Below are 19,562 nucleotides of genomic sequence, written 5' to 3'. Positions count from 1 at the left end.
GGGATGAGACTATCGACAGGCTCACAGCGCTTCTCTGGAACTGAGATACATCAACAGAGATATGTTCTCATACCTTAGCAGACAAGGAACCAGGGATGTTTCTGTGCCAAGCGCAAGTTCCAGCACACCTCCTTCCCGGCATGGCCCAGCCTCAGGTGCTGGTCCACTTCCCACATCTAATAGATAGAGAAACAGAAAAGTCTGTTAGGTCATCAGGAGGAATTGAGTGTGGAACTTAACGTGGAATCAAGTCAAGTCAATTTTATTTATCCCACTAGGGGAAATTTGTTTGTAGACAGGTATTAAAACACATTCAATCCATCATAAATACTACATAAACAGCACACCTGACACCACACAGAGACAACAACACAATACAATACAGTACTGTACAGTACAAGGATCACTTCATGTTGAAAACCCAGAAATAAGTTTCGTCAATTAATACTTAATGCCATTCATTTATGCAAATGTAGCCTCCCAATAGCAAAACAAACAAAAGAGTCCCAAAATCGTTTTGTTCTGTGGGTGGAAACTCTATACCTTCTTCCTGAAGGCAAGAGCTCAAACTCCAATAGCCAACATAGTCTTCTTCCTACCTTTTAGGCATACGTTTTTTCTTTCGGAAATGCAAAGTGCTCATCCAAACAACCTCAAACGTGGCACAGCATGTCCTTGAGTGCTTAGACAGACACCTGCAAAATTACAACTTAGCACAATGCCCGGTTCTCAAGCTAATCGTTCCGGAAAAAAATCCCACCATAAAACTTGTACATACACAGACAGACAAGCACGCAGATTTCTGAAATGATAGTATAGATGAGCTGCTACGCATGCTCTCTCACACACAATGGACATTTAGATTCCCTGGCCTGTCAGCATCCAGAATCAGGCAGGCATATTGTTGTCATGATCTTACAAAGCAGAAAGAGGGACTAATGGATTTGATTCTTTCTGTAAAAAAAAGTGAACATTATATATGGGATATTGTGACAAAACGTCCATCTTCCCAGTGGGCTACTACATAATATATAATAGTAGTAGCCCTATTTAATTAAAACAGTCCAATTCTAATGAAAAAAAATAAAGAAATATCAGTTTCTTGAGAGGGAGGCATCTTGAGAGGATGAGATTTTTGGAGGGGGGGGGGGTAGGGGAGAAGGACACTAAGGGGAAAGACTATTTTGGACATGGGTATAATTAATGTTATGTAAACTTGATACCAGTTCTCATCACACCACTAATGATAGCTTGGTGTTCACCCATCCGAATACTTTGAATAATTCTGGAGCCCTAAACTCTGTTCTCCACACCAGCCTGGCTGCTGGTAAATATTTCCCAACCTTACCTCCTAGCAAAGGTGCCTGAACTGTGAAATTAACTTGGGATTGCTGGGTCAAAACTCACATGGAACCAACGTCAAAAAAAAGGGTATCGGTAGTTTAATCAGGCATCAGACAGCATTGGACACACATTCTGCCTTCAGAATTTGATTAGAGAGGATGCATTTACTTTTTACACTGGGAGATTTAACAATGATAATGGATACTATTAGTAGAGATAATTTGGATGGGAAAATACCTCGGAAGCACTTTCATTCTACTTAAGCATGCACAGGAAATACAATCTGAAACTTTCCTTTCTAAAAGCCAGACTGTGCTACTGTAAAACTACACCAAAGGGATAAATTATGGTCAAGACGTTTTTTGTAAAAACTCTCCTAACTCTCCTCTCTTTAAAGACATACAGCATACATTCACTGCTCTGTATCTTACCAACCATGTTTACACAGTTTCAGAGAAGGCTGAGTAAGACAGCAAGACATAAGGTTGAGGGAGAGACACAGGAGATTGAGGGAAAGAGACAGGAGATTGAGGGAGACACAGGAGATTGAGGGAGAGAGACAGGAGATTCAGGGAGAGAGACAGGAGATTGAGGGAGAGAGACAGGAGATTGAGGGAGACAGGAGATTGAGGGAGAGAGACAGGAGATTGAGGGAGAGAGACAGGAGATTGAGGGAGAGACAGGAGTTTGAGGGAGAGAGAGAGACAGGAGATTGAGGGAGAGAGACAGGAGATTGAGGGAGAGAGAGAGACAGGAGATTGAGGGAGAGAGAGAGACAGGAGATTGAGGGAGAGAGAGAGGAGATTGAGGGAGACACAGGAGATTGAGGGAGACACAGGAGATTGAGGGAGACACAGGAGTTTGAGGGAGAGAGAGAGACAGGAGATTGAGGGAGAGAGACAGGAGGTTGAGGGAGACAGGAAGGAGAGAGACAGGAGACTGAGGGAGACAGGAGGGAGGGAGAGACAGGAAACTGAGGGAGACAGGAGGGAGGGAGAGACAGGAAACTGAGGGAAACAGGAGGGAGGGAGAGACAGGAGACTGAGGGAGACAGGAGGGAGAGACAGGAAACTAAGGGAGACAGGAGGGAGGGAGAGACAGGAAACTGAGGGAGACAGGGCGTTGAAGCAGACAGGAGAGGAAGACATGATGTTGGGTCTGAGAGGGAGATAGGAAGCTTGTCCTTCAAAGAGGCTGCCTGTGCTTGGCAATTACCAGCAGCAGCATCCATGTCACTATTATCATAATCATGGTTGTTTGGATGCATGCTGTTCCTGCACTCAGTCCTCTGAGTGTTTTGGGGCGCTGCCGTTCATTTCCTCCCCGTGGAGGCTCCCTGTGATTATTCTTCCCGCTAGCTCCTCATCCCCATCACAGGGGAGCAGAGGAGAGTGTCGTCGTGAATTAATGCACATGTACGTTTCCAAGCGTTGCGTGTTTGCATGTGTGTTGTGACTACGCATGAGATGGGGTTGAAAGTATTTCATTATGAGAAACAGGAGCTCTCCAAGTTGCACATGTCATTGAGTAGAATCAATGAGGACGCCAAGCATTTTCCTATAAAGGGGATACATTTGCCAGACAATTTGTCAATTAAAAGGTACCAGATGGGGTGAGATTGACACGGGGGTCATTCCAGAAAAGATTTACAGACAGTACATTTGTCTGTTTAGTGAACACAGCACTGAGGCAGTAATCTCTGACCACTCTCCACGCATCTGGTGCAACATGCCCTCCACGCCAGAGAACTCTCATGCAAACTGAGGGAATGGCAAGGACGATGAGATTTGCTATACGTGACAAACAGAGTCTGTGAGCGTGCAGATCAGTAAACAAATGCATATCAGCTTTATTGACAATGACAGTGGTGTTTATACAAGGCCAGAGCTGTGATGAAGCTCAAACAGTGCAAAAAATCAGATATGAAAACAATGTGGATAGCTCTTAGTGTGGATTGAAATCCCTTTAGGAAAGATTTTGATTCCTTGGTATATTTTTGCTTCAAGAAAAGCAGGATAGAATAAAAACTTCGTAAAAAAAAATGGAAGATACTGAAAACCTGATGATTACCCTAACAGCCGTAAACATCTTTAAAATACAAAACATGCATCCCTTGCTGACTCCAGCTCTGTTTACAACACACGGGACACTGAGACGAGAGTGTTGAAAAGGTCATAGTAAAATAGACACATCCATTACAACCATTGCACGCAATACTTTAACAGCCTACGACTACTCCAGACTAGAATGATCATCTCAAGCTAGGAACTTCATACTGTACGTATCTTTAAACATCATGTCTCTACTGGGCCACAACAGGCTGAGGTAGGCCTAGGCATTAGCTTGTGACACTCATAATTCAAAACAATATCTACACTATCAATGCCCAAGAAAAGTAAAAATAAATAAATAACCAAGTTTCTTGTTCTAAAACCATCTTGCATGGAATTATTTCTGAGAGCAGGGAAAAATGCCTTTCCAAAGTGCCATGATTCCTGTGATCCCTTTTATCAACAGAAAAACTGATTGGTTCATCCATTACATAGTGCAACAAGACTAATCTATCCCTCAACAAAAAAACAGAAGATTTAAAAACACAAAGTGAAACAGTTCTCTTCAATTATCTATTTTTCTCTTCATCCTGAAGTCGACCTCGTCCAGGCCGATCCCCAGGCCGGGCCCCTTCAGGTCTTGAACGGAGCGTGTGAGGGGCCGCTGTGATTGGACAGGCTCAAAGTCCGAGGGGTCGGGGGCCCAGGTGTCTGGTTCCGACTCGGGGATGGGCAGGTAGCCTCCGTCCCGGGGCAGACACAGGCAGCAGCCGGCCCCAGACAAGTCCAGCTCGCTGTACTCGAACCCGGCGCTCTTCAGGAACTTGAAGTCCACCATGTCCAGCGACTCGCTCATCTCCACCAGAAGGTTCCAGAACACACAGCTCAGGAGGATGCCCAGCAGCTGCAGGGAGTCAGATAGGTGAGAGGTCAGACAGGTGACACCACAGGCCTCTACAGCCACAGCTACACCAACATCCAATGTGAACACAACTGGGCTAGACAGTGGATAGAATTACCACAAAAAAAGATCCCCCCCAAAAAATTGTAAAGTTTCTAAAAAGTTGTCTCCAGTTAGTGCTGACAGAGACCTTGTGTTGTACTGTCAAGTGTTGCATGTCTCTGGACATTGTGTCGTCCCCAGAGACAAGGCTGATAATCTACAGTTGCAGCTGCCGTCGAGTCAGCGTGACGTGTAATTGCATGTCTGCGGGGTGGGGCGGGAAAAGTCTGAAAATCCAAACTTTGAAAAATTGACAGGCGACGCAGGAATTTCTTGTTCAGAATTGGTCTCTGGAGAGGTTATTGACATGCAGTGGGTAGAGGGTGAGAACCAGACTTGTTCCGGTGTGCTCTTAACTGACCTGCGGCAGTCCGACGGCACAGCAGATTCCGATGGTGGCGCCGACGTTGTCCCCCATCCAGAGGTTGACGGCATGAATGCAGCCCCGCACGTAGATCAACTCATGTAGGGTCTCACGCTGAGAAGGACGGGGGGACATGAGTTAGCCGACGAGACAGATAGGCTGGACCAGACGCTTACAATTCTCAAGCAATCCTAGTCTTAAGCACTCCTCGTCTCGAGCACTCACAAGAACAGAGAGCAGCTCAAGGTGAAACTTCCGTTAAGTTTGTCTCCCTCTAAACTGTCTGATAACACTACGCATTTGTACAATGCTCAAGTTTGGCAGTGAGGGTAAATAATCAAGCTGAGCTGAATGTCAAGTCTATCCACTTCCACCGTGGAGAACGAGTACGCAGGAAACACAAAAGTGTCTGTCTGCCTTCATGCGTTGAATACCAATGACTTTCCCCTTACATGTTCCTGAAGAGTGTTGTAGCCGCAGAGGGTGTTGACTACCTCTCCCACCTGTAAAAAAAAAAAAGTAAAGGAAAGAAATCTTAAATGTCGCTGTGTAACACACTTGCGTACACACACACACACGAATGCAGTCACCTGAAATGTGACCAGTATCGTCGTGGCGACAGCCATTCGGACAGCACAGTAGCGCCAGATGACCCATATATCCTCCTTTAACCCCAGCCTCCTCTTCCTCCTCCAGCCCCAGCCTCACCTCTGGAGGCTCCGTCTCCCTGGATCTCATTAGAAGCTGCAGCTTTCCATCCCACAGCTCCGTCCTCTCCTGAGACCAGACCTCGTCACCCCCCCCCCCCCCCCCCCCTGAGCACTGGACACACAGACAGCTCCAGGATGGCCGGGGGAGCCTCTGATCCATCCTGATACCTAGTCATAGGCACAGGACAAACGCCCAGGGCCCATGCCAACCCCCCCTGTCCTCAGGACTTCCAGAACTGACTATCTGCCTGGAGCACCGCTGCCGAGATCAATCCCACTCCCCATCTGGGCTGAACATAATAGAATAAAAGCTGGTGTTTGATAATAAATCGACTGCTTCTCTGGGAGGTGGTTTGGTCCTGGGATGGTAGGATGCCAAACACAGTCCCGCTGTTCTAGTGATGGAGGGAGCTGGAGCGACTCGCATATCAGACTCTGTTCTCTGTGAAGAGCCACAGTCTGCCTTCCTGCAGAATAGTGATGCATTACCAAACGATTAGGCGCCTCTAACTGGGTTACTCCGAGGCAGGGATTGCTGTTCAGGCACAGGAAGGGACCTGGAAACCTTGGAATTGGTGGGGAGCTGGAGCTAATTCAATCCATTTACCCTTCTCATGAGTCAATCTGTTCCTCTCTCTTGCTCTCCTGCTTTGTACACTCACTGGGTATCTCCCCAGCACCACACAGCTATAAACACGGATTATGGCCATTAGGGGATGTCATGAGCTGTGTGTGTGTGTGTGTGTGTCACCAGCCCTCACCGTGCCACGAACACAACATGTATAGGGGACGCCACAAGCCAGTGGGCCGGTGCCATTACAGAAGTGATACTGGTTGACACCCCAGTCCTTGTATTCGTCTCCACCACAGCAGGAGAACTGGAGGGGAAGACAGAGAGACAGTCAGTCAGCGAGAGACAGAATGTTTGAGTCAAACGGCAAAGTGCTAAACAGGAACCTCTATTTCATTCGCCGGGAGACCACGAGGGGAAAACACAGGCGTTGACGGCCAGGACACCTTGGCTTCTAGAAAACCCTCCCCCGTTTGGGTCGTTCATCCTTTTAGCCCAGCCAACAGCCCCTTTACAGACGTAAATCCCACTCCCGTTTCCCCGCCACTAATGGATATTGATGTGGAGATTGCCAGAGAGCTGCCTGGTTCCTGGGTAAGATTAGGGGTCTTTCTGACACTCAATTAAGAAGTAAGCTTCGACAGAAATCCATGCCCGTCGTGTTGAGTTTATGTGCTGTACAGGGCAGGGTTATACCAATTCTGCTGCTGAAAAAACTAGGCATGCCATTGACTTTGCAAACGACATCAAAGAAAGTGATTTGAGGTGCGAGCAAGAGCAAAAGAAGGGACTGATCCCATGCTGTGTGGCACCGTTGTCATTAGAGGTAACAGGCTAAGACGCTTGAAGGGTCTACAGTTGGGTTAATGGACTGAAAGACTGCTCTGAGACAATGGCCGTCTCCCTAATACAGAGTCAAGTGTCAAGTGCTGGAGTGTGTGCACATGACTGTGAGTGTGCAATTATTGTAAGGTCAGAGGGCTTTGCTAATCAAAGGCTACAGCTCGATTTGAGTACGGCGTCTTATCAACATTGGCCTTCTCCTAGTCATCTTACTAGCTCTCACACACACACACTAGGATTGTGTAACAAACTCTACCGACCAAATTATATCGGTACTACAGAGAACCGATTCACTTAAATTCGACCAGTGCTAAATATTGAAATTGAGAAGTTTGGACTTATTTTTACAGAACATGTATTTTTGTTATTCTCGAGAGTCAAGTACTGAAAAAAGAGACTGTTGTGTACCAGAATCGATTGATTCAAATGTGAACTGTACCAAACCCTAACATACACTGGCACAGACACACACTAAACAGGCACACACTAAACAGAACGTTCCACATACTGCTTTTTGACGGTACAAAAACAAACTTGCACCTTCTCCTGCACATAATCCAGGATGTTTTTGAAGTCCAGGTCATCGTAGTAGTGTTTAATTCCCTCTCGTATGCTATTCTCGAACAAGGCTGATGTCTGAAGGGGAGAGAGGGGGAGGGAGACCAATGAGGAGAAAGCATTGGTCAGTCAGAAAGATGTGGCTGGGATCTAAAGGTAGCTGGAGGCTAAGTGTGTGTGTGTGTGTGTGGGGGGGGGGGGGGGGGTGGCATGGAGGCTAGACAGCTGAAAGTGCAGAGGGGTGGGGAGGCTATGTTGAGAGTGAGAGGGGGGGGGGGGGCATAGTGAATCTTGTGTAAACATGGGGCCTCATGTATAAAAGATTGCGCAGCTTACATACCAGAAGATGGCGTACGGCCAAAACTGGAAAAGTACCTACGCACAGAAATATTCACATCTATAAAACCGGTCGTACGCCAGGTCCTGCGCACCTTTCCTTTATAAATCACAATCAACGTGAGATTGACCGCACGTGAACGAGCCACTGACCCCGCCTTGCCTCCTCCCATAAATGAATATGCAGATGGACTATAAATGCGCTCCTGAGGTCATTTCTTTGTCTGAATTAAAATGGCTAAACACGCAAAATAGAAACATTTCACAGACTGTGAGATCGAGGTTCTAACAACAGAGGTGGAGGCGGGGAAATGTGTCCTGTTTGGCGGCCTGTCTGTCATCAGGTATTAGCAACAAAAGAAAGTCTGCGCAGTGGAAAACTGTCACTAGGGCCGTAAATGCCGTGGGTTTGGAGAACCGGACCATGGCAGAAATTAAGAAGAAATGGTCTGATGTAAAACTCTAAATTAACCCTTGTGTTATCTTCGTGTCATTCTGACCCATCAGTCATTGTGACCCACCGTCGTATTGAGACAAATTTACCGCATACAAAAACAAAGTGAAGCATTTTCTTTGCAAAGGTTAAAATAAAATGTTGTCGATCGTTTGACACCCTCAAGTTTAACAGAAGTTATTAAATGGTGGCGGATTAAACAGTTAATAGCATTTCCCATTGGGGTTCTGGCATTTTGATGTGTTTTTTGAATAGTCAACGTCATAGATGTATAACAGCAACTGTAGTGGAAACTTTATTTTGTAATGTTTGGTGAGTTTCGGTAGCCTGGCTCTGCCCTCCTACGTACTTCCGCTCAATTTAGAATTTGCTTCTGTACTAGGTCTGGGAATTCGACACATAAGTCGGTTTTCTCAAATCATTTATACATCATACCATGTGCGTGAAAACCAGCGTACGCAAGCTTTTCGTGCGTACGCAACATTTATACATGAGGCCCATGGTGTCTGGATCTGTGAATAGCTGCGGTGACGAGAAAAACAAACCTTCTTCTCAAAGATGAGCGCTATGATGAGAGCCACAGCCTGGAGGAGCAGCAGAACACACAGCACGCAGAGGAACTGGAGGAGGAAGGAGTCTTTAGTAGGACACAAACCCAGGGAGGAACACCAAGTCTTTGTTCAGTGGGACTTGAGCCCCTAATCATGTTAAGCCAGATAGGAGGGAGAGATAATTGATTGTGAAACAAACTGTTCTGGGGGGCTACTTGCTGTGTACAGATACTCTAGAGACAACCTCAGGCATTCTGGATCGACCACCCAGTACTGCCTCCTCCACACATTCACACACACACACATAACTCACCATATGCAGCAGAGTCTTGTTGTCCCTGAGGGAGCCCACCATGCCAACCAAGGACACAGTGAACATCAACAGCCCCAGCAGGATGAGCACCACAGCAGGGGCGAGGAACACCCCCTCCAGGGTGCGGTTTCTCTGCCTCTCCACCTCCGCATACACGCCCACACACAGGACACACAGGCCCAGCAGCTGAGGGACATAAGAGGGGGTGAAAACAGGGATCGGCAGGGGGGGTACCAGAGCACGAGAGCCACGCCATTCACACAACCGCAAAATGTGCATTGCTGGTCGGTAGCCTTGCTAGAAGTCCCCGTAATTAAATCTAATAGGATGAGGGCTATATTGGTGGTGGGTACCCAGTGAATGGGGTAGAGAAGATTAGAGACACAGGAAATGGCAGAAAATGGGGGAGAGAGTGTGGCCCTGTGATGCTGTCTGGTTATGTCTGCCACCTTGTTAAAAGCAGCTGGTACTGTATGGCATTTAAGGGCTTTGAAGACCAAAGCTAGAGAATGGCATTCACTCTGTGTCATAATGACACTTTCTGCAAATAAGAGGCCATATTGGGCCCGGTCATATTGATTATCAAGGGGAGGGAGGGCATCTTTACAGAGAAACTTGGCCTCAAATCGTCTACCCTCCTCTAACACCCCCCACAGCTACCCACCTCTACCTCAGAGATTGCATGTATTCTACTGGCCCTGAGATGAAGGGCCTAAAAGCCTTTGCTCTGAGGCATGTGAGAGGGTGATAGACTAGCAGCCTACCACTTACAATCATAAAAAGAGAGTTGGGAACACAAACAAACTGCATAATGAATATAACCGTAGTATGAAGCAGAAGCCACAGGCCACAGCTAGTGGACTAGCCTAACTAAAAAGGCCAAGGAAATAATTCCTATTGATAGGAAGTAGTTCTGGATATAATTCCTATTGATAGGAAGTAATTCTGGATAAAGTAACAATGAGGAAAATGACAACATCCCTAAAAGATTGGTCCTCTGTAGAAACCTACGCAAATGCACCGCTGTGGATTCCCGCAAACCGTATGAATGACATTATCTTAATAGAACAGACGATGGAGGGGGAAAAGCATTAATTAACTTTAAGAGCTGCAGCGTATAGCTGGCTTCCAGCCAAGGGAGCACAAGTGGGAGGAATAGCTCTCAAGACAGTAAATCACCACCTTAGAGAGGGGCTCAGGAGATGAAGGCTGGGGGGGGATATTAACAGAGATGGAGGTCAAATCAAAACTAACCACTAGCTGAAGCTTTCAATCTTTATCCAGGTCTTGGCAACAACAGGCTGATTTCGTGTAGTGCTTCAGGCTAAGAAATCAGAAGATTGGGACGCGATCTCTCTGAGTTGGGCTAAAACCATCTAAAGACATGAGTATGTGCTCCAATGGAAGATAACCAATGTGTTGTTGCAGCAATATCATCGCAAAAAACGTTTTACCACCTCTAACACGGCAGACAGCACAAGCTCTTCTGTGTCGGCTAAATATATCATCCGTCTAGTCTAGACACAGAAGGCTCTTTGTGTGGTTATCTCGCTAGCGCCAGTTCACGTTAGCTGCCCCTGCATGAATCAGTGAAAGGCAAGGCATGGCCCTCTTTGTTAGTAGTACTGCCCCATATCTCCCATCGGAGGATGTAAAGAAAATGTTTCGACGTTACTGTAGTTGATTGCTGATATGGCTGTAGTATAGGCTACTACAATCATAACCATAAACCTGTTTTGGTCCACCGACAAGCCTCAGTCATCTTCACATGTAGCTAAATGACAATTAGCTAGAGCTATACTTACCGAGAACAGCATCGAGTAGACATTTAAGGTGAATTTAATGAAGTAATAGAAATTATTGCTTTTTCTCCACTCTGAGTAAGAAGGCATGTTGACAGACTGGCAGGTTGTGTGTTTAGAAACACTGAGTAAAAAAATGTTTCTTGTACTGTAGTGTAGCTACTGGCTCTAGCTAAAAAAAAAAAAACATCGCCGGAGAAACACCTGCAGTTTCATTTTCATACTCAACTGCATCAATCAGCGCCTGTCTGTGTTGGTTGGTTATAAACGGATTAATAACATATTCACTGTGCAGTACTGTTAACGAGTGGATCTATTCATCTATATTACCATTTATAACAATAACATCTCATCCCTCTTCAACTTCCGCGTCGCGTTTAATGCATGCTCTGTTTTGGGAAATTCTTAAAGGGGCAATCCACTTACAAGGAACAATAATGGCTTGGATAGGCTACAGTCGCTATATTTAAGAGCTGCACTATCTCAAATGGTTTAACTTTGCTTATTTGCATAAGAGTCTCTGTATTCAACAAGAAGGATTGTATTATATATAGCCTTTTGCATTTCGAATGCTCATTAGGTGCCCAAGAGAGCAGAATACACCTTGAACTTCTAAATTGAAATGGTCATAATAAATAATAAAAAAGCTTAAGCCTGTCAGCTAGTTAATTCTTCTGTCAACCTGTGACTAGATTGGGATCAAGTCCGTCGAAAGCTTATTTCCACATGTTGCATCAACTAGACATAGCTGCTTACTCATTTGTTTTCGAAACAGGTTGCATTCCTCCTTGGACTCATTTGTTTTCGAAACAGGTTGCATTCTGTTTCGAAAACAAATGAGTAAGCAGCTATGTCTAGTTGAAACAATTAATAAACGGAGGAGAAATTTCTCCTCCGTTTATTAATTGTTTTTGACAATTTTGAATAGGCTACGTTTCTTGTAGGCTTTCGAGTAGACTACTTGGGCTTTTTCAGACCAGAACGTTTAAATAATGAGCTACTTCAGAATTTTAAGGAAGAGGTCAGACAGCGTAGGTCTGCCATCCTGAATTCTAGAGGACAGTTCAACACAAGCGTAGCCTACAGTTGGCCAAAACGTGTCTAGAATTCGGATGCCTTTATTATGGAATACAATTAAATAATAGATCGGTTATAAATTATTGATCCTGTTGGGAGGGCATTTTGACACTGAGAGGTCTGCCGATGAGTGCAAAATAAAACCAACTTAGACTGATAATTTATGGAATGAATGTCAGTCTGCATCAAAAATAATCATTTTATTATGACTTCATAGGTACATTGCATTTGCATTGTATTCATTTAGCAGAAGAAGCATCTTTTATCCAAAGTTAAAAACAAATAGTGTATAAGTACTGTACAGCAAATTACCAAGAACCAGAAGTACACAGTTCTAACAATGCCAAGAACTTTTTTTTTACCAGACACAGTGCAACAATAACACTTCTGTTGTTTGACACATTTGATCTATGTGAACATCATTTTCTGATTGTGTTTTTTTTTAAACAGCAATAAAATAACAATAGGTTCTTTATTAATTCAGTGCTCAGCTTGGACAATTAGTTAGAAGAAGAGGCTGTAAAAACATGACTTGGGCAACAATACACATTTTAGTATTCAAAAAAGGATGTGAAAAGGTCAAAGCTGCTGACTTCATTCGACCAGGGAGACATTGAGTTCTGAAGCGCTCTCATGTAAATGACAGCACTGTAGGTCAGGGAGTCCTTGGTCATTATGCAAGTCTCATTTCACAAACTATATTTTGTGACGGTCATCCTTGTGACCAGATGCTTCATCCCTCATAAACCATCTCAAGCACCTGTCTACTACATCATCTGTCTTTTTCTGGTTTGTTCGGTCATCCAGTCAATTTTAATGCATTTTAGCTGACAGAAAACAGCTGAAAGTTCTATAACCTCATACAAAATAAAGCATACAGTAGGACTGACAACTGTGCCCGAAGCCCATTCTATTGCTTTGACAGGATTGCAGCTTCATTCAAAGCACCACTGCAGGATCCATGTTACTATCAACTGTGGAAGGATGGCAGACCTGTTTCTTTGTGGAAGCAACAACACATCCTCCTGTCTCTATGCTGGACATGGGGAGCTAGAGTCAACTAAACCCCTCTCTGTTATTTATCTTGTCCTTTGAATATAAACTGACATTCAAGTTTTACTTTCTCATACAGTATATTATAAAGGCATGGACATCAAAGTATCAACATGAAGTGTATTATCAACATGTTTAAATTTGAAATATTTCTTGAAAGTTATTCACAAGGAGGCACCCTGCAGTGAAAGTTTTTCCTGCTGACAACAAGATTGGGACTAATCTAACTAAAGTTAGAGCCAGACTAGACTCATTCTATAAGTCTAGTCTCATTCTCACACTAGGCAGGAATAAGATGAGTTAAATGAAACTGTTTTTTTCCTCATCTCTAAGGTAACACAATAATTAGTTGAGCTATTTATGTTTGGGTTGCTATGTTAACAGGGCCTACATCGTGTTTCAACAAAATATATATATAAAAATGATGTGTTTCCTCGAGATCCTTTCTCTTGAAGCCGCCATTAGACTCGAGACACTAAGCAAAATATAAAAATATGAATTACTGTGTTCTGACAGGAATCAAAGAAGAACATATTGGAGATATCACTATAAAAGCTCTTAACAAAGAGATTGAAAAAATGAATTGAAAGCAGTGTTTTATAAGTATTCTTGGTTATTAACTTCCCCACTGCCATTATGTTTCAGGTCAATTTAACCCATTTCGAGTCTGTTATACTGGTCAACCTGTGTTTTTCTTTTTGATTTAGATTTTTTTTACTTTTGCACTTACATGCAAAGTGTGACTTGAGTAAAGCCTTTACATTTACAACAACAGTATTGTGGGTCATTTTGACCAAGACATTTCCACAGAGAATTGCGCAAACCCAAAATAAAAACATTGATTTAATGCATGATAATTGTTATTATGACTGGTTCTTACTGCCCTGTGAAGGTAAATATTCGTTTTCACATACTTCTTCACAGTGCTGTAGCAGATTTGGTAACACAGATGGTAAAAATTAGCTCTAAAAGACTAACAGCCCAAGAAATCCTCTCATAGATTTTGAACTGTCTGTGATACTGAAATAGGTGAAGATATTTCAAAGGATGCTTCAGAGACAGAGAACATCTTAATAGAAGATGCAGATGTTGAAATTTGGACAAGTCTGCCATTTTGTGCCCTTCTCCATCAGATAAAAAATAATGGGACATGGCAACAATCAAGAAGAGTGGTGCCAGGGAAATCTAAAGATGGTAAATAAAATGGTCACCTGCAACACAACAAAACAGGCAGACTGTCTGCCTCCAGTGTAATAAAAATGGTTCCAACCTTAGCTATTTTCTACCACTTCCAGTCCATGACATACAACCAGCTTTTGAGCTCTTTACATCACAACCAAAACTGAAAATTATTTTTATTTTTGTTTTGGGAGAGTCATGTGTTTCATGAGAATTAGAAGCCACTGGATCATATGGACTTGCATGCATAAATTGTATGGCTGATTTTATCTGGGGTTTAGCCGGGTCAAATGGAGAAGCAACTGCAGTCTCTGGAATGGAGACAATGGAAGACCAGTTTTTTCAGGCACCAATCTCTCTAGAGGTGTTCCACGTAATTTATCATGTCATTCACTTTGATAAGCTTATACTACATACGGGATAGACACGAAAAAGATAAACTAGCTCAAATTAGGGAAGTATGGGATTAATGGGTGGACATTTGACCTCCTGAATAATCCCGGTCCTCATGTGACAGTAGATTAACTCCTTGTCCCATTCAGAGGGCGCTTTCCATTTTGTCTGTCAATAAGCACACCAAATAGGGTATCAAAATATGAGCAACCTGTGATGCCAAATCGATCTACTTCCAGCTACATGGAGGAGCACCTGAAAAGAACCAGGGGATTTGAGCGGTGCTTATTTACATCCCATCATCCTGTATTGAACTTATTTACATTACATCATCCTGTATTGAACTGCAGAGGTGAAAGCTGACCTTGACTGGAATATTTAGAAAAAAACAAGCCTGGCATGTCTCAAAGTTAGTGTTTTTGTTGTTGTGAAAATTCTACCATTTTTTAATATTGCCCAAAGAAAACTAATTATACAATAATTTCACTAAAGGAGGAGTTGAGTATTTGGATAAAGTCACATCAGCATACAGCTGCCAGTGCATACTGCTCATTGGGCTGTGGTGATATTTTACAATGTTATAGAAGTGAAATGACTCAGAAGTTGAATGAGGGCAAATTGTACAGATGTCTGCTTTTCCTGGAGGAGATTGGCAAAGCACTCATCACTCCGAAGATCCTGAGGTGATCCCAGCAACCTCGATCAGATGTCGCTGCAGGTGTTGGCTGGAAAGTTCAATCTGGCATTTTCAGACCCACAGTCAATCAACAAGAAATGAAATGTTCTAATGGATACAGGTGTTGGCAAGAAGTGAAAAAGATGCCAGGTCTGCCCCTTTGATAGGACAGTAAAGCCAGCACTACATGTGTAAATGTGGGACATTCTTCTACAGAAAGCCCATGGCACTTACTTTGTACATCATAAAAAGAGCAATTGTTCCAAAAAGGGTGAATTATGTTTACTACAGTATAAAATATATGTAACTGACCTTGCCTTCACAAAAAGGAGAACATTTAAACACGTTTTATCTTTATATTAAGGCTGGGTTAGCTATTTTAGCTTGTGTTTGACACGATTCAACCCAAAATATCCCAACCCCTCCCTTCAAAGCCACTCCCATAAAACTACAGTAACGCGCATTGAGTGCAGGGATAGAGTGCGCGCAGGTAGGTAGATAGACAGACAGGTAGCCCGTCCAATCATTAGTCTGGGTACGGCCTAATGATTTGTTGTGTTTATTACAGTCTTCGGACGCCCACAGATGTCGGATTGATATTGTATTACCGTCAAACCTTTATATGTAGCCTATTGCTTGCTATCAAGATGTGAAGTTTATTTAGGCAAATATGACAAAAAGTGCTTCTCAAACACATTAGATACCCTACCTTAAAGGGGTGATTGACTGTTTTTTGGGGGGTATTTCACACTGTTCCTTAAGGTCTCCGAATAGGGTATGTAACATTGGTTGGGCTGAAGATGGCCCGGGTGCTGTTCTATGCCCCCTTATAGGCTACATCCAGTGAAATTTTCCCGGGAAAAAACGCTAGGTTTTCTCCTTTTATGGGATGCTCATGAATATATAGATGAGCTGCACACTGATTGGTTGGTCTACAACGAGTGAAGCTGCGGAGCAAAGACTCAACACGGCCAACAGTACTCACTGAAACAACGAAGGTGGAGACTTGAAATAAAAACGAACAAAATCTATTGTGTCTACACAACACTGTTTTCAACAGATTGACTAGATATCATTTGAAATGATTACGTTAGTTGTTTCCACTTCTGTTGTCGAAGCAAACAGGATCGACTTAGGTGGGTAACGTTAGCACTACAGCTTAGCAAACAAACTATCTAGACAACAACGCAAACAACACCGGTGTTGTTTGCGTAATAAAGCATCCAAATGAAAGTTAGAACTTTATTTACGACCACAGTTTAACACATGAGAATCTATGTGTCTTTGAGTTCTAGCTAACAACATAACCAATCACCCACTCACAGTACGGTAACACTTTAGGGTCAAACAGTTAAACAGTACAGCTATCGACATCCCCCTTCTTTAGCTGCGGCTCCTGAACATGAGAAAAATAGAATCACACACTTCTGTACTAACAGCAGTTTTATAATAGAAATGTAAATACGATCTGGTTTACTTCAAAGTAACTGTGAGTGTCCCACAACTAAATGCATTGTCAACAGAATAAAACATTATGCAGATCTCGAAGAACAAAGTATTATTTCTGACATTTTGGATTCAATAAACTTGAGCAGCTATCTCAGTCCATGTATGTTCTATTTGGCCTAGAGGCTCTGCCGGACTTAGTGAGATACATGGAAGTGGCGACTTGAACTGGGCTTTTGGCCTGCGGTTCGACACGTTTGCTGGGATTCCACGCCTTGCTGGGATGCACTGGTGGGAGACTTTTCCGGACTTAGTGGTCTGTGACACTGTTATGCTGGTGTTTGTTCAGTTCTTTCAGTCCTTTGTATTTTGTCCATGTCAGGGTCAAGTATGTAACCTGTTGTGTTCAATGCATCAGTGTCTGTGGTGCTCTTTGGAGGCTGTGGCTCCATCACTGGCAGGATGTGGCGTCGGTTACGCCTGTATTCCTTCCCTTCCGAATCCACCACATATGAGCGTGGCTCATCACACTTTCGCTTCACAATTCCCACTTTATCATGTCCCCTTTGTGTTTGGAGTCTTACCACCTGGTTTGGTTCCAGGGGGAGTAGTGGTTTGCTGGTCTTGTCGTAGTAGTGTTTTTGTGTCCGCCGCTTCTTTGTTAATTGAGCTTTGATGCTGGTCGGGGGTTCTTGCAGCTGGTTTTAGCAATTGTTTGCAGATGGGCAGAATGGTTCGAGTGTGACGGGACAACAGCCTTTGTGCAGGTGAGCCCAAGATGTTGTCTCGGGGCATGTTTTGTATGCCAAGCAGGTTCATGTAGAAATCTGTCCCGTCTCTCTCTGTGGTCTCTAACAGTTTCTTTGCATTCCTTACGGCCCTCTCACTGAGTCCATTGGACTGCGGATACTCTGGACTGCTCGTCACATGCCGGAAATCCCAAGATCGGGCAAACTCATGGAAAGCCTAGCTGGTATACTGGGTGCAATTGTCTGAGTACAGCTTCTGTGGTATGCCGTGGACTGAGAAGTGACGCTTTAGCTTATTGATGACAGTCAATGATGACAGGCTGCTGAGCCGGTCAACTTCAAACCAGCCAGGGTATGAATCAACAATCACCAGGTAATGATGATTCTTCCATTCGAGTATGCCTGTGGCGACAAGAGACCAGGGCAGGTCTGGGACTGTGTGCAGTTTTAGCGGCTCTTTTTGCTGGTGGGGCCTCAGGCTGTTACAGCCTCGGCATGCCATAATGACAGCCTGAATGTCCTCATTCAAAGATGGCCACAAGACGCTTTCCCTTGCCCTTCTCTTTGTGCATTCCGCTCCTGGGTGTCCCATGTGTAGTACCTTCAGGTATTCCGAGTGCAGGGCAGCAGGCACGGCCGCCTTGTTTCCTTTCATGATGATCTTGTCATTGATGGTGAGTTCATCCCGGAAACTGAAGAATGGTCTCACCTCTGTAGGCATGCTGCATGGACGCCTTGGCCAGCCCCGTTGAACGAAACAGTTGAGTTTCTGCGGCACTGTGTCTGCAGCAGTGTATTGACGGAGTTCTTCAAGGCGCCGTGGGGATATTAGTTGAACTGTCATCACCTCGAACTCTGGCCGTTCTGCCCTCTGGGGGGCTGACGTTGCATCTCGGTGCACGGGAAAGGGTGTCGGCTAAGTAGAGATGCTTCCCTGTTTTGTAGGTGAGAGTTGGGTCGAATTTTTGCAACTGTAACATCATGCGTTGCAGGCGAGCTGGGATGGTGTGAAATGGCTTGTTGTGAATGGTGACCAAGGGCTGGTGGTCAGTCTCAATCACAACCGGTTTACCGTAGATGTGGTCATAAAACTTGTAGCAGGCGAAGACCACTGCTAAAAGTTCCTTTTCAATTTGCGCGTATCTCGTCTCCGTCTGGGTCAGTGTGCGAGACTCGTATGCCACGGGATTCCCCTATTGGAGGCAAGCAGCCCCTAAACCATATTGTGATGCATCGCAGGTGAGTGTCACTGGTTGCCTCACATCCTAGTACTGGAGTACAGGTGGGCTGCTGATGCAGGTCTTGAGCCTGTCAAAAGCATTCTGTTGATGCTCCGTCCAATTCCACACCACTTCCTTGTGAAGCAGCTGATGTAGCGGTGTGGTAAGTTCACTTAGGTTTGGATTGAATTTGCCCAAGTAGTTTACCATTCCTAAGAAACGCTGAACAGCTGGCTTGTCCTCTGGGGGTGGTATTTCACTGATTGCTTCTATTTTTTGGGGGTCCGCTTTTAGTCCTTTATCTGTGAATGTGTGCCCAACATAGCTCACCTCGTTGAGTCCAAACTTGCATTTGCTGGGATTCAGTTTCACCTGTCTGGCACGATCCAGTACCTTTGTCAGGTTTCTTTCATGCTCACCAGGGTCTTTGCCACCAATGATGACGTCGTCCACGATTATAGCGCATGGATATCCTGCAAAGATTTGTTCCATGGCTCTTTGAAACACTTCTGAGGCTGTGCTAATTCCGAACGGCATCTTTAAGAACTTGAATCGGCCATACGGAGTTGTGAATGTTGTGCGGAGGGATGAGGCATCATCCAGTTTGACTTGCCAGAAGAAGCTTTTGGCATCAAGGATAACGGCGCCTGACATCTGAGCAGCAACCTCCTCCACCGTGCGCATGGGATGGTGAGGGCGCATTAGGGCCTTGTTTAGGTTTCTGGGATCTATGCAGATGCGCACGTCACCCGTCTCCTTCTTGTGTGTGGCCACCAAATTCGAAACCCATTCTGTGGGCTCATCCACCGGTTCATTTACTCTCAGAGTTTGCATTCTTTGGAGCTCTTATTCCACTTTTTTTTGCATTG

The 19,562-nt window shown here is 44.4% G+C and overlaps 1 protein-coding gene across 3 annotated transcripts; it reads right to left on the bottom strand.

Annotated features, from left to right (window-relative positions):
- Positions 1-3,169: 3,169 nt before the first annotated feature.
- On the bottom strand, positions 3,170-11,307 carry zgc:110329 (uncharacterized protein LOC550500 homolog). 3 transcript variants are annotated; one of them, XM_062451538.1, is made up of 9 exons: positions 11,130-11,307; positions 10,904-10,974; positions 9,099-9,284; positions 8,780-8,854; positions 7,427-7,522; positions 6,234-6,350; positions 5,215-5,265; positions 4,760-4,876; positions 3,170-4,299 (listed from the first exon to the last, which is right to left on the bottom strand). In XM_062451538.1, exons 2-9 carry the CDS (start codon positions 10,913-10,915, stop codon positions 3,961-3,963), a joined length of 993 nt encoding a protein of 330 aa, XP_062307522.1. In that variant the 5' UTR covers positions 10,916-10,974; positions 11,130-11,307; the 3' UTR covers positions 3,170-3,960. The 3 variants fall into 3 exon arrangements, with proteins under 3 accessions (XP_062307522.1, XP_062307521.1, XP_062307523.1); XM_062451537.1 differs by having other exon boundaries at positions 10,904-11,307; XM_062451539.1 differs by lacking the exon at positions 10,904-10,974 and having other exon boundaries at positions 11,130-11,306.
- Positions 11,308-19,562: the final 8,255 nt, after the last annotated feature.

The sequence above is a fragment of the Osmerus eperlanus genome, chromosome 25 (assembly GCF_963692335.1).
Source record: "Osmerus eperlanus chromosome 25, fOsmEpe2.1, whole genome shotgun sequence".
NCBI lineage: Eukaryota > Metazoa > Chordata > Actinopteri > Osmeriformes > Osmeridae > Osmerus > Osmerus eperlanus.
This window is presented reverse-complemented; position numbering and strand designations above follow the sequence as displayed.

Excerpts from the sequence above, each read along its gene's own strand:
- zgc:110329 (XM_062451537.1), bottom strand. The coding sequence starts at position 10,990 with ATGCCTTCTTACTCAGAGTGGAGAAAAAGCAATAATTTCTATTACTTC. Across the intron at positions 7,523-8,779 it reads CGCTCATCTTTGAGAAGAAG|ACATCAGCCTTGTTCGAGAA; the intron begins GTTTGTTTTTCT and ends TCTCCCCTTCAG. Across the intron at positions 6,351-7,426 it reads TGGATTATGTGCAGGAGAAG|TTCTCCTGCTGTGGTGGAGA; the intron begins GTGCAAGTTTGT and ends CTTCCCCTCCAG.